This window comes from Anopheles arabiensis, chromosome X (assembly GCF_016920715.1).
Source record: "Anopheles arabiensis isolate DONGOLA chromosome X, AaraD3, whole genome shotgun sequence".
NCBI lineage: Eukaryota > Metazoa > Arthropoda > Insecta > Diptera > Culicidae > Anopheles > Anopheles arabiensis.
Window position 1 is genome coordinate 9,991,972 of NC_053519.1, and position 14,339 is coordinate 10,006,310.

The 14,339-nt window shown below is 47.7% G+C and overlaps 1 protein-coding gene across 10 annotated transcripts; it reads right to left on the reverse strand.

Moving 5' to 3' along the window:
• Positions 1–948: 948 nt before the first annotated feature.
• Positions 949–12,133, reverse strand: LOC120906429 (acetylcholine receptor subunit alpha-like). 10 transcript variants are annotated; one of them, XM_040318107.1, is made up of 11 exons: positions 12,088–12,133; positions 8,662–9,379; positions 8,460–8,599; positions 8,022–8,357; positions 7,815–7,930; positions 7,557–7,725; positions 7,340–7,476; positions 6,162–6,311; positions 5,765–5,893; positions 3,960–4,665; positions 949–3,194 (listed from the first exon to the last, which is right to left on the reverse strand). In XM_040318107.1, the coding sequence occupies exons 2-11, from the start codon at positions 8,708–8,710 to the stop codon at positions 2,994–2,996; spliced, it is 2,133 nt and encodes a 710-aa protein (XP_040174041.1). In that variant the 5' UTR covers positions 8,711–9,379; positions 12,088–12,133; the 3' UTR covers positions 949–2,993. The 10 variants fall into 10 exon arrangements, with proteins under 10 accessions (XP_040174041.1, XP_040174038.1, XP_040174036.1 ...); XM_040318104.1 differs by lacking the exon at positions 12,088–12,133 and adding an exon at positions 11,392–11,540; XM_040318102.1 differs by lacking the exon at positions 12,088–12,133 and adding an exon at positions 11,382–11,540.
• Between the last annotated feature and the right edge of the window lie 2,206 nt (positions 12,134–14,339).

The following is a 14,339-nucleotide window of genomic DNA, read 5'->3' on the forward strand; positions in this document are numbered from 1 at the left end:
GTGTTTTCGCTGGTGGTGGTGAATTGGTGGCGACGAGTAGCCCAATAACAACGTTGGTTTTTGAAGATTAATCGTTCCATCTAGTATTTTGTGTATGATATTTTTGTCTTTTATTTTAGATATCCTTTTTGTTGTTGTCGTTGTGGTTGCTGTTGTTTGTCTGCTTTTAATATATTTATGCTAGCTTGGTTTGTTCTTTCTTTTTCTTTTTTGTGTTTGTTCATAAGTTAACTATGGTTCCCCATGCTTCCTCTCCCGCTCTTATCATTGTTTCGTTTGTTTTAATTTGTCTCTTGGTTTTGGTTGTGTTCGGATCGCTCCCTCTGCTGGTGACCACCGGTGAGTCCACTGGCCCCCCTATCCAGCCCGCTCACCCCGTCTCACCTCCCACACTAACCACATAATCGTTTCGTTTTGAGGTACTGTCCTGCTGCGGTCGTACACGCATCGAAAGCGGATCTTCTTTCGAGATAATCGAAATACACGATCTCGATCTGTCTCTTCTCTTTTTCTCCTTCTCTCTCTCTCTCTCTCTCTTCGTTCTTTTTTCTTCCTCTCTCTCTCTCTCTCTCCCTATACGCGACAAATTGCGTCGACAATTTGTGGATTGTTCCATTTTGTTTTTGTTTTGTTTTGAGCATTAGTTCACGTCACGTTTCATTGCCCGTTTTGCCCTACTGCTTGATTACTATTATAATTATTTTGTGAGTCGTTCCCTCTGTCTTCTCACTATCTGCTGAATACTTCGAATGGTTTTGTTTGGTTTTCTTTCGTTATTATAAAAAAAAATCAATCCTCTACGTTTCTACGCTGTCTCTCTGTGTGTTAGGTTGTCTGCTCTGTCTGACGCGTTCTGCCTACGTTATACCATTCTCCTCCTGTTTTATCGCATCTGTTTGTTGCTACTTCTCTGCTTCTCTCTCATATATCTATATTTTCGTTGAAACGTTGATAATTCGGCGTTTTTTTGTTTTTTTTTTTTTTGTTTGGTTTTGTTTTGTTGTATTTTGCTCCAAGCGAGCCGCAAATCTATGAATTATGGAAAACGAGCGCGTGTATGCTTTCTAAACAGTTACTGATGTGTGAGATAATTTTCTGCGCGAGTCTGTGTGGTAACACGATGCCGTGTGTGTTTTGTGTGTGTATGTGTGTGTGAGGATCTCCTGCGACACCGTATAGTACACCGTTTAAGCGTGAGCGAATAACGTTTTCCCGTGGACCTGAGTGCTGGGATGAGGTTTGGGGAACAGGGAACAATCCACAATGGCCGTCCCGAATGGCTGTCAATCGATTTGTTGTAACCACTTTCGGCAGTAAGGTGCAGAATGTATGTGGGTGTGTGTGGGAGAGACATCTGGGAATATTAAAAAGACGATCTAACTTGTGCTACTTGGATTTGTGCTTGCCAATTGTTCTAGCCAATCCCTCACCGTCCCTCCCCAGCCCAAGTCCTTGGAAATGGGTTACTCGCCGTGGTGTTCCGTGCCGGCTCTCGTGGTTAGCAGTGTTGTTGGATTTGGTTTTTGCGGCTTTTGCTTCCTCCCCCCCCCCTCCCCCTCATCTTAAATCTCAACACTTTGCCCTCGCGTGAAAAACACGCTTTTGCTTTCCTTGCTTTCCTGTGTGCCACTGTTACGTATGGGCCGCGCGGTTGCTTATCGATTAACGGTTTGTTGCTCCTGCCCCTAATTCGATCGTTTTCTTTATTCTTTTTTTTCGTTTGTTTGTTTGTTTTGCTTTAAAAAAACGACTCTCCTCTAGTCGAGTTGAGGGGGAGGCACGTCTAATAAAAATCTAGCATATAGAACGGACGTTGCGAGAGAGTAAAATCGTAACGAATTGTTTAACAACTTCCTGCGAAACCAGCAGGCCCCTACCAAAACCGAATGAGTCCTAGCGGGAGTGGGGATTGGGGGGGTGGCTGAAACGTGCACGAACGCGTGTGTGGGTGATACAAACGAACGAAATGTCGAGCTAGAAAAGCGTGTTAACGCGTTCGTCTCGTGCTCGCTTACGACGCCATCTTGTTCTACGACCGTTTACTTCGCTAAGTACATGCTGAAGTCCTAGTAGTAATAGTAGTAGTAATAATAGTAGTAGTAGTAATAGTAGTAGTAGTAGTTGTGGTACATGCTGCTCCATTGTAAGAGAGATTAAGCGTAAAGTGTGTGCCATAGCTTCCTGAACTCAACCAACCGGCAAGTAGAGAACCGAACGCTCGCGTGGTGCCATTTTGATCGGTCGCCAAATGCGCACGAGTATGGCGGGTAGTTTGTTTTCGTAATCCACCGCGCTGCTGCTGCTGCTGCTGCTGCTACCGACACGTGCTTATCGGGTGCGCGCGTCTGGCTTTACAAATAAGTGACAGCCCTGTCAGCTAACAGCACTAAGACGGGACTCAAACGCACGGAAAGCACGGTACACGTGTCTGTGTTGGTCTGTGTTGGTGTGTGTGTGTGTATGTGTGTATGTCGTAAGCAATGAAATTGAGAGTTATAGTTTAGAGATTGGTCTGCTAGTGCTAGTAAGTGAGCTTGCACCGCGTTAACATCCGGTGCACGAGTTACTATGTAGTGGTGTAGGTGTGTCTGTGTGCGGGCTTTTAAGTGCGCTTTTCGAAGGGGTGAGAGTAATGTCACGTGTCAGGTTGATGTTGATGTTTTTTGTTTGTTTGTTTGTTTTCCATTAAAAAAGTACTACTTAGAATAATTCACTACTAGCCAATTATCATATTCACCCTAAACCCTCCGCGGCATGCCAAGAGTGCATGCTTGTGTGTGCGTGCGTGTGCTTCTGTACGTGTTTGTGTTGTGACACAAGAGCACGCAAATGTGTTCGTGTTGGGTGTGTACTATGTGTGTGTTTGTGTATGTGTGTGAACGTGCCAGTAGGTTACATGTGGTTGATAGGTGCAGGAATTTCCATCTTCACCCATTTGCCATCAGATGGCGGCGATCCCGTAAACTCGCTTGTCGGACGCAAACTAACACACATTATAGTATCGGTTTGGCGATGTAAGGCTTCGCCGTCGTGGTCGCAATCTCCGACATCTTGATGTCGATCGGGACGCGTGTGTCGTACAGCGTTGGCGCCTGCAGTATGATACCGGCCGTACCGAACACGACCGCTATCGTGAAGATCCACAGAAACAGTCGGTCGAGCACCATCGCGACGTACTTCCAGTCCTCCTTGACCTGGTGGATAAGAAAGGTGTAAGAAGGTATGAGAAATACTGAAGTTCTTAGTTATCGGTGCGTCACTCTGGAACCGGAATGTATCTTCACGATCCGGAATGTATTGATTATCTTTTATCAAAAGATTCATGAATGTAGGGATAATAACTATGAATGCTCCTTGTAAGATGTATGAAGTTGGTTATGAAAGAGGTTTATGATCCTCCAATAGTTAATGATGCAATGATTGCTGTATCTCCAAAAGTTCAAATTGACATTCAATTATTGAAGTTTGCTTTACTTGATACGAGTTACCGTACTTTTTGGCATATCTGGGACACTACTACAAACGTTTATACCTTGTTCTAAAAGCAATAATTATAGCCAAGAGATGGTCATGAGATGATTGTAGCCTAGAGAAGAGGTAATCAAATAAGATGCGCTAACTTGAACTTCCTCTTAGGCCCTCCAATATCACAAATTTAAAAGCCCTTCAAGATGTCTAATTCTACGTCCCAAGATCCATAACAAAGATTCTTCGAAAAATTACAACATCTTCAAAGATTCAACGTATCTTAAGGCTCCTGATACGAATCAAAAGACTCCTGAACGGGTGAATCTTATCAGAAAAAAAACATAACGCACCCAACACCAGACATTCAGGCGTATTCTATTCCAATTGAGGGGATATCGAGCCTTTGGAGTTCATTTTGGCCGAATCAGAATCGTAGTCAGGAATAGCATAAGCCTGCCTTTGCAACCTTTTTGCAATCACTCTCTACCTACCCTGGAGCTTTCCTCCTCCTTGCGCGTATGGTCCGCAATGTACGTCACGCCATCCATCGCCTTGGTCAGCTCCGGACACTCCAGCCACCGGTTCCGGTTCGGGCCGGTCTTGTCGCCCTTCCCGCCGCCCGCCGGTACCGTCGTGCCGGTGTCGGTCGTGTTGATGATCATCCCGCTCGGCAGCACGTTCGTGGGCAGATTGTTGTTGAGCGGTACGGCGACCCCGTTGTCGCCGAGCAGCAGATCCGCGGTGGTCGCCCCGGTCGTCACTGCCGCCGCCTGCTGCAGATCGTTCAGGAACAGACTGTTGCAGCAGCTCAGGTGGCCGGTGGCGCTCGCCGTCTTGAGCAGCAGGTTGCCGGCGCCAGTCTTGCTGTCGTTCGTGTTGGCCGCCGCCAGGCTCTTGTGGAAGTTGCTGTTCGGATCGAGCAAACCGCCCGCCCCGGTCGTGGTGGAGTTGGCGGTGATGTTGGTGGCGGCCGGGTTCGGCACCGCCGTGCTGGCCGCGCTCAGCAGATTGAAGTTGATCGGGGACATGGGCGAGTTGTGATGGTTGTGGTCGTGGTACGGTAGCGGCATATCGTCCATCAGGTCCATGCCGCGCACCAGCGCACTGTGGTGATGGTGGTGATGGTGCCGACCGCCCCCGCCCGACCGATGATTGTGCAGGTGCGTTGGGCTGCCGTGCAATCGGCAGGTGTTGAGGCTGCGACGTCCGTTTCCCCCCCGCGGGATAGAGATGGGTCGCATGGCAAGAAGCAAGAATTATTTAGTTAACATGCGTACAAGGGGGGGAAGCAAGTGGGCTTGGGAGATGCATTCCGCAACCGGAGCCGGATGTTGCAACACCGAGAAAGGAGTTTTAATGAGGGGAAGATGACGTGCTGGGCCATCCAAGCGATTAGATTGCTTAAAAAATTAATGACACACCACTCACTACTAAAACACAACAAGCAGGAACACACCAAGGCGCACCGGGAAGGATCTCATACTGCACCCGCACCTACCCGCCCATTACAGGTCGGTGTGTGATGGATGTGATTTTAAAGAACAGGAACAACGAAACGAAAGACAGCTAGCACACAGGAGGCATGTAAACAAAATATTTACATCTTTACAGTAATGAAGCTCGCACAGGCCAAATTCGGATGTCTGCGGGGACTGAAAACTGAAATGTGGACCATCACTGCATCCGGAACACTGGGAACCGAACAAAGGAATTTAGGAACAAACACACACGCACACATAAAACACACACACACACAATTACATTTAAAAACTAGTAGGCGCTTAATGGCAATGGGCAGGTCATGCGATACGAAACAATGGTTGTATGTACAGATGGTTGAGGTTATGGAATGAGGTGGAACAAAATGCTTTGCTGGATGGACGGTTTGCTGCCACGTGGCCAACGGTCGGTTTGATTGGATGGATCGAGCAGCTCTGACTGCAGCTGTAAACTGTACATCTACATCAACACATTCCACCGAAAGAAAGAACGAAAGAAGAAGAAACAAAAACATACTGGGAGACATTAAGCGGGATATTCAGGCAGCGGGCAGACAGGAAACGATGCATAACTCGCACACCACAGGCACCATCACCGGAACGATGACGTTGGAGATCCCACCGCGGGGAGCAGTGTCGGCACACGCCCCAAACAACGGTACAACATTAAACAACGAGCAAAACATTAACACAGCAAAATGGCAATGATGGTATCTACAGATATCGGACCAGACCAGAGGGCACTCGTGGCGACCCCTTGAAGCCTTCTGCATCATCCTCGCAACCCTTACCCTTACCTTTCGCTGGAATCGAGCAAATGGTGATCGAGCAGTACCGACGGATCGAACGCGATCGTGGGCGGAAGTGGCGGAATATGATCACCGAGGCTGTTGCACGAGCGCAGCATGAACCGCTGAGAGGCGGCACTGTGCGCGAACGACCGGAAAGAAAAGATAACTTACTTCAGATACGACAGATACCGGCCAGAAGGGGGGGGGGGATGAGGGGGCAACATTAATATCGGGGTAGGAGACAAACTATTTTTTTGTTTTAACTCGAACCAGCCCGACATAACGGGCATGGGATGGTGACCGAGGAAGGGAACTCGCTAACTCTTTGCCTAACACTCGCTCTCTCTCTGCACGGAACGGAGACATGTTGCGCGTGGTGTTGGAGCTGTGCTGGCACACTTACCTGAAATGATGCAGCGGCTGGTAGATTGGGCGTCGCATCACGAGCAGCTTCGGCAGATGGTTGATGAAGATGGTGCGCACCCACGGTGCCATCGTATGCGTTTGCGGCGACCGGAAGTGGATGTTGAGCACGATCACGGTGACGCATATACTGGAACGATTTAATTGGGCATTTGCGTGAGTTCCTGTTTTTCGTTTCGAAGATTCAAACCGGAGACACTAATTAGAAGTGTCATATTACCTCAAAAATGAATGAACCATGGATGGTTCATGATGCTGAGCTAACGAAGAGTCATATAACTCCGAAAAGATATGCTCTATCGAGGATTCATGATGGTTAACTTTCCAAGATTCATATAAATTCAAAAAGTTATGCTCCATCGAAGATTCATGAATCTGAACTATCCAAGAATCATATAACGCCAAAAAGTGATGCACGAAGATTCGTTCTAGTGCACTAACGAAAATTCATATAACCCAACAAAGTAATAAACTATGGAAGATTCTTCATACAGAGTAATACAAGGTTCATGTAACTCCAAAAACCTCCAAAAAGTTTTGAGTTGTCGAAGATTCAAGATATTCTGAAGGATCATGAAACTTTAATGATCATCTAAGATTCCTATAACTTCAAAGATTCATGAGATGTTGAACTGAACTACTGCCATGATACGCAACAATCGAATCTTGAAATAGATACGAATCAAAACTCCATAAGAGTTAACTATAAGTTGAAGAGGAATGCATTCAAAGATTAAATTAAAGTATACTTTAGTGAAAGGTTAAAAATAATGTAACAAATTAACATTATTCTGAGTTTTAGCTGCCAGATATATTCACAAGATTCAAGAGAAAATATTCATCAAAATACTCGTATTAGATTCTACGTAGAAATTGGATGTTATAAGGGAAAAATTCTAATAAATACTCTTACGATGTCTTTACACAAAAGTATCGCTTCGAGTACAACGCTAACGCGATTAAGCGTAAACCATTTACACGAGCACCGACTCCTTCGGCGCTGCCTCGGAAAACCGGAACAGGAAATAGATTTTATCTTAATCTTTCCCACAGGCAGAGTTGCCACTACCGCCGGCAAGCAGCAGCCTGAGGCGGAAATTGCCGGAAGTGAAGCACAACCCTCCACAGCCGTAGCACAGCGCAGCAACAGCAACTCACCTAAACGTGTCCAGTATCATCGTGAACAGGACGAACTTGCCTAGCAGCGGGACCACCAGCGAGGTGGGCGGAATGATTTCCGCCAGCAGCAGGAAAAACACAGTCAACGATAGCAGAATGGATATGCTTAACGATACCTGTGGAAAATGTACGGGGGAAACGAGCATTAAAAAAGCCCGGTAGGGGTGGTTTTTGCAGGGCGCACTGGGAGAGCTACCTTTTCGCCACTGTCCGATGGCAGATAGAACACCAGTATGGTGAGGAAACTAATGCCCATGCAGGGAATGATGAGGTTCACCGTGTAGAACAGCGTCTTCCGGCGCATCGTAATGTTGAACGTGATGTCGAGGTACGGCTCGTCGCAGCAGGTGTAAAACTTTTCATTTCTGTAACGTAGGAGTAGCAGGAGCGGGGGAATTCCCGTTGACATTACTTGTGCGACCAGCCGGCCTGCACAACGCATCCACAAACTCACCTGACGGCAGGCACCTCCAAAATGTCCCACTCGACGGACGTGTAGAACTCGGACAGATCGACCCCAACCTCGACGACGTTCGTTTCGTTCATCTCGTCGATGTGGCGAAGATCCACCTACACCATAACCCCCCAGTGACAAAACCAAAACAAGAGCAGAACCATCTCAGATGACGTGTTCAGCATTACCGACAATGGAGCAGCGTACCTGAAACCCATCGTACGTCCAGCTGCCAAACTTCATCACGCACGTCTGCTCGTCGAACGGGAAGTACTCGACGTCAATCTCGCAGGAACTTTTGTAGATGGCGGGCGGGCGCCACTCGACCCGGCCGGTGTAGTTGAGCGTGGCCTTCGTCGCGAGCGTCACCTCGAAGTTGCCGTCCGCGTTGTTGTACAGCACGATGTCCGGCCGCCAGATGTGGTCGGAGGGCACGTGCAGCATCTCCACCCCGCCGTACTCCTTCGGTTCCCACTTCAGCTTGTAGTCGTACCACGTCTGCTCCACCCACAGGTTCGTCGTCATGATTTGGTTCTTCAGGTTCTGTGGGGACCACCATCACCGAAAGACATAAAAACACGCAAAACCAGGGGGATTTGTGCAATCGGCAAAATGAACAGCGCGACGAGGACTACTACTACTCACCACGTCGATCAGCTGCGACAGCTTCAGCTTGATCTTGACCGTGAGCGCATCGGTCACGTTCACTACCGGGCGCACCAGCTTGTTGTAGTTGCTGAGCAGATCGTCGTACAGCCGCTTGGCGTCTGGGTTGCCTCCGCACACTGCAAGACGTGACGGCGGTGTAATATATACAGCGGTACGCCCCAAACGCTGCCCAACTTACCGGAAACGACGGCGAATATCGTAAAGTATACACCGTGTAGTAGCCTCATTGCATTCCCCTGACACACACGCGCGCACCAGCAACTCTCCAGCAAACCTTAACCTCTATAGTACGCCCCCTGTGCGAGCTCTCCACCCTATTTCCTCGTTTTATTGGAGGAAGTGTACTGTCGTTCGACTGTGGATACAACAGTGTGGTTGTAGTAGCGCAGCTAGTCAATGGAGCATCTCTACCGACGCTAGGAAGCTGGCTAAGCTTGGCGGAGGCTGTGTGACATGTACTGTAGTGTCTCTGGCTTGAGCGGGAACTCGTAACAGGCGCTAGAAGACACCCGGTTTCCCTTACTCCTGAATGGTTTGTGAGCTGCGTTTGAGCAGGGTTCAGGTACCAGGCTTCTCTTACGATGTACTCTTCTTGTCGGACCTTACCAACCTGACGCTCCCACACGAATCTGCAATCCTTCGGATTATGTTCTTTGCCCTTTTGGTTGGGGCGCAAGATATCTGTGATAGGCTCTCGAGTGCCTACTGTTGCAGAACTAAAGAGAAATTTCCCAGAAACATCTTGCAAACGCACACACACACACTCACAAATACACACAACCACACACACATCGAGAGTTGGCAAAAAGGACTGCTGGATGATATCGTGTTAGGTGTGTTGAGCGGAGGGGGTTGAACGCATCAATATCCTCTGGTCAAGAGGTGATCATTGTTTCCTGTAAAAACAAAAAAGAGGAATAGATGTTGGTGTGTTGAGCTGCGAGTGGCGAACTCCTTGCTTGCAGTCCGATGACCGGTGAGGGTTGGAATGAGGGTTCGTGGAAGAGACACCGTGGGGTGGGCATAACTTTCGTATCACATTACGAGACCCGGCGCAAGAGACTTCTTCAACCGTCTCAAATTCGCTTCAAGGCGAAGATGAAACGGACTCTGCGGCGAAACAGGTTAAGAACAACGCTCCAAAAGCATCGCTCCTATTCGTCGCCATGAAGTGATGCCTCTTCACACCTCTTGGTGAGTGTAGCGGTACATATATATATACATAGCATGCCGCTCCCAACGCTCCCCGTGCTCTTTCCGCCTTCGAGCAAAACACCAGCAACACAGCCAAGGATGAAACCGAATTATATGTCCCTGGAATAGAGGGAGGGACCCCGTTGCAGTTGGCGAAACACGGGCTCGCTCGGCGCTACCAGCATCGGCCGATTTATCTCGAATGCGGCTCACGTTGGCGTGTCTCGTGGGCTCGTAGTGCCGTCCAATGTAAACATTATTAGATTAACGAGCACACTTAGCAGCACACATCAGCCCTGCTGCCCAAATTTGCACACATTTGCACCGGAGGCACTGAAAAAGGCTGCTAAATTTGTGATTTGCCTGCTCCCTTCCGTATGGGAGACCCCTGGTTGGTCCACTTCTCTGCTTAGGTGTCCTCGCGTGTATCATTTGGGAGGTTTTCGGAGAGGAGATGGTGGATTGTATATGATTAATGCTTCTTTGATTGGTGACCGAGTTTTGGTGCCACTGCTTTGGTATCGGTTTGTTGTTTCACACTCACACACACACACACACATGATCCACGCCACATCCAACCACCAAAACCGAATGCTGCTAACCCCTTTTATGTCAACACAATAGATACCGAATGGCATCCTCTCGCCTTGAGATGCCTAGGGTATGTACAAATTCTAGGCCAACCTTTCCCCCCCATACAAAGGATGGGTGTTTTCTTTTCCTTTGCCTTCGGTTGAACCAGCGGAAAAAAGGACATGGAAATCAGGCACACACACACACACATACACGCGCGCGCGAAAATACACAGAGTCGCATCTTACTCTCAGGCTCGTCCCCGCTCGTTCGAAAAACCGTTCCAAAAAGGGCACACTAGCGAGCCTGCTTCGATTCGGGTACCGTTTCGCCCCAATCCCCAATCAGATTCGGTCACATCCTTCCAGCCCACCTCTGTTGCCCTTATCACTGAGTACTGAGCCGTTTTCAAGCCACCTCACCTCTCCCCGCTGAGCATTGGAGGAAAATTGGAGTGGAACAGAGGAGAGACTTTTGTTATCGACTGTAGCTGCTTTGTAGCTTTGTTGGGGCAGGACTGCGCGTCAACTTGCGCTTGGGGACCTTCCTCTAATCCTCTCGCCTACCTCACGCTTCCCCTTCCACCACCAGTTCCTACGTCCTCGTTGGGCCCCACGGAATCGGCACACAAAGGACGATTAGAAGCAACAAACCACCGCGACCACCACCTTTGCAACAGTGTTTTTTAGAGGAGTGGGTCTTTTTGGGGGCTCGAGCTGTGTATGTGTGTGAGGGGATATTGCTGCTGGTCACTAGTCACCTTCACCTATGTGTGTTCAGTTTTTGTGCAAAACACGCTTCTTTTGTGAGACACAATCGATGCACAAACACACACAAACACGCTTCCCCGATTCCTCGCCGAACTTCAGCTGACAGATTTTTGCGAGGCACCCGAATTTCTAAGCGCACAGCATCCTTGAACTACCAGCACCCGCACGCTCCTGGCTGAATGCACAGCATCCCACTGCAGGTGTACCGAGCTACTGCGAGCCTACGCTAAAGGCCCCAAAACCGAACCAAAAGGCGCGCACGGAAGCTACTTCGCCAATAGTTACGGGCTTTTTGTTTTTGGCTGTGGAGTAGAAAGCACTTTGCCTCTTTGCCTGGCAGCAGCAGTTGTAACTGGATCACCTCGACTCACGCTGGAAAAGCTTGGTGTGCTCCTAATGGCAGCATAACGGATAACGATGACGGGCACGGTATACACACTGCTGTTCCTGTGCTTTCCTTTTTTTTGTACTTGCTTATCGGTTCCTCTCGTTCCTCGGGGGGAGACCCAGGTATAAACGGGCAGGGTCGCGAATGCGCATGCCTCGCGTGTCCGTATCCTTGGCGCGCTCTTGCCGCTCGCCTCTCCGTAACCTTTTCGTGTCTCTTGCTCGTTGCGAAAGTTGGACGAGAATTGAATAAGGTGGAGGAGAGAAAAAGCAAAAACCCGACACACACACACACACACACACACACACACACACACACACACACACACACACACACACACACACACACACACACACACACACACACACACACACACACACACACACACACACACACACACACACACACACACACACACACACACACACACACACACACACACACACACACACACACACACACACACACACACACACACACACACACACACACACACACACACACACACACACACACACACACACACACACACACACACACACACACACACACACACACACACACACACACACACACACACACACACACACACACACACACACACACACACACACACACACACACACACACACACACACACACACACACACACAGAGAGAACAGCAACCATGAAACAAACCGGAAAGCAGGCGAGAACTGTGCTAACACACCTCTCCACTGATAAGGCGAACACTGCTGTGCCGAAAGCGTCTTCGGAAGCTGTCATGCATAAGGCAGGCCGTACATATGGGCATTGAAGAAGGCGTAGAACTAAAACAACAACAGCAAAAACACATGCAGATAGGGCCTATCTCCTCAGCACGGCTCGGATGGCCCAAGACGATGGGTAGGCGATGAGTGCGACATTCATACCCCCACCGGAAGATAGTTTCGCGTTATCGATCAGACATCAGGGATCAATCAGGCTACTTGCAAATCGGTTTCGTGGGGGGGGGGGGGAGAGGAGATTCTTCCCTCCCCTTTAGCCTCTTTTTGATGTTGGAGATTGCGAAATAACACCAAAGCAACAGACGAAAGGGAAAAGGGTTCGTTTGCTTGCATCTGACAACCGCGTGTCGCGTCGTGGGCAGCGTGGCAGCATCCTTAATATGCTAAGCACGTGTGCGCGCTCTGCTACAACCGCGCCGCTATATGCGGGGATAGCGCATGGAGGGGGAAGCTTATGAAATTTTGATCACGGAATAGCGGGTCACACTGGTGGTGGTGTGGAGCGTGGCGATAGATAATACATACAGCTGCCAACAGAACCGCTGGTACAGGTGACGCGAGTGCATTTGGATTAGATTTTCGCGTCCTAGATTTTGATTCCAGGCACAACAAGCTCCCGGCATTCCAATCACATATCGGTGCTTCTAATTCCACTACTGGAGTCGACCCTAGGTATGGCCAAAGCAACTAAACCACATTTTGGTTTTCCCATCGAAAGCATAACCAGTTTTGTGTATGGGGCGCTTGGTCCTTTGTCCTAGGTCAAAATTTGCTGTTTTAGTACTTCTCAGATAGCTCAAAATGTGTAAAATATTTAAAATAATGATCGTAATTATAGTTAAGAGAACTGAGCGGACGCTTGAGGCCTAAATATCTTAGTCGGAAGGATGTCTTTCTGCTTCCCCAATGCACCACCTAAGAACTCCAGAACTATGCATATGGGTGGACCAGTTCACTGGAACTCGGTGAACTTCTCGTAAATCTGTAATACTCTGCAGATACTCTTCTTCAATTATATGCTCGCTAGCTTATTAGCCTATGAGTGAATATGGAGAGATATCTACTTGCTCGATCCCTCAGTTGGTATTAGTTACGTAGAAGAGCCGTATACCAATGATGCCTATAACATCCGCTGTGATTTGTGTGCCTCTTCAAGGACTGTTTCATTTCTTAGACATCCACAAAGTATGATATCACAACGAGTTTTCGTTAAACAGTCCCAAATCAGCTATGGAGTTCTAGAAGGTTATTTCGGATCAATCCATATCACAATCAGCCATTGAAGAATCAACAGCCAAGGCCGTACCGATGCAGCTGTTATTCTTCAATTGTTTGAACTATTGTTCGGGCATGAGTATAAATGTATGTAACTTTCGCCAATCATAGCAAGTAGAAGGCAATTGTAGGATAGCTTTATACAACCCTGCCTTCTCTTGTCCAACCCCTTTTCTATCTCAATTTGTAACCAATTTTCGGGCTCACTTGGCCATCTTTTGACGTTATGGTCCAGAGTTACTTGGTATGTGCAAATTCAAAATTTCAATTTAAATAGCTAGTAAATTTCTTGTGTCATGAATAATTCCTATCCTGCTCTTGAAGAAAAAAAATGTTTTCCACCAAACCAGTTCATCGCAGTCACCCAGGAACAAACCGTCACTAGGCGAAAGGCCATGGGAGTGACAAAATGGTAACAATTTTTTTCAAAACATGAACTTTTGTCACCTTTTTTTAGCTTTTGTCAAAATTTTGTAACCTAGAGCATCCAGGAAATAAAATTGACAAAAGTTAATAAAAAGTGTCAAAATTTGACGTTCGCGAAAAAACGTAAACAAACGGCAATTTGGCACAGTCGTGACTCATTGCTATGAAAATAGTGCTGAAATGCAAGTTTCTAATTGGTTTATGTACCTATTTAGTACTTCTTAAACAAATTATCGATGATATTCAGATGTTGGAGCGTTTTTTCGTTCTTATGTACTGCAATTATTCGCAGTACGCGATACTCGATATACGCGAATTCGCTGTACGCGATTCCTTGAAATTGAACAGGTCCATTTGTTTTTTGCAAATATTTTGATTTATTTGAAATATTTTATGCTCTTTTTGAATTTCCTTAAAGTTCTTAAAGCATTTTGCATTAAATTTGTGCAAATGATACCTGTT

What these genes read in the sequence shown, in the direction of transcription:
- LOC120906429 (XM_040318107.1), bottom strand. Translation starts at nt 8,710, where the DNA reads ATGAGGCTACTACACGGTGTATACTTTACGATATTCGCCGTCGTTTCC. An exon ending in GGACGTACGATGGGTTTCAG is followed by an intron (nt 7,931 to 8,021) that starts GTACGCTGCTCC and finishes GTTATGGTGTAG; the next exon opens with GTGGATCTTCGCCACATCGA. An exon ending in CATCGGACAGTGGCGAAAAG is followed by an intron (nt 7,477 to 7,556) that starts GTAGCTCTCCCA and finishes CATTTTCCACAG; the next exon opens with GTATCGTTAAGCATATCCAT.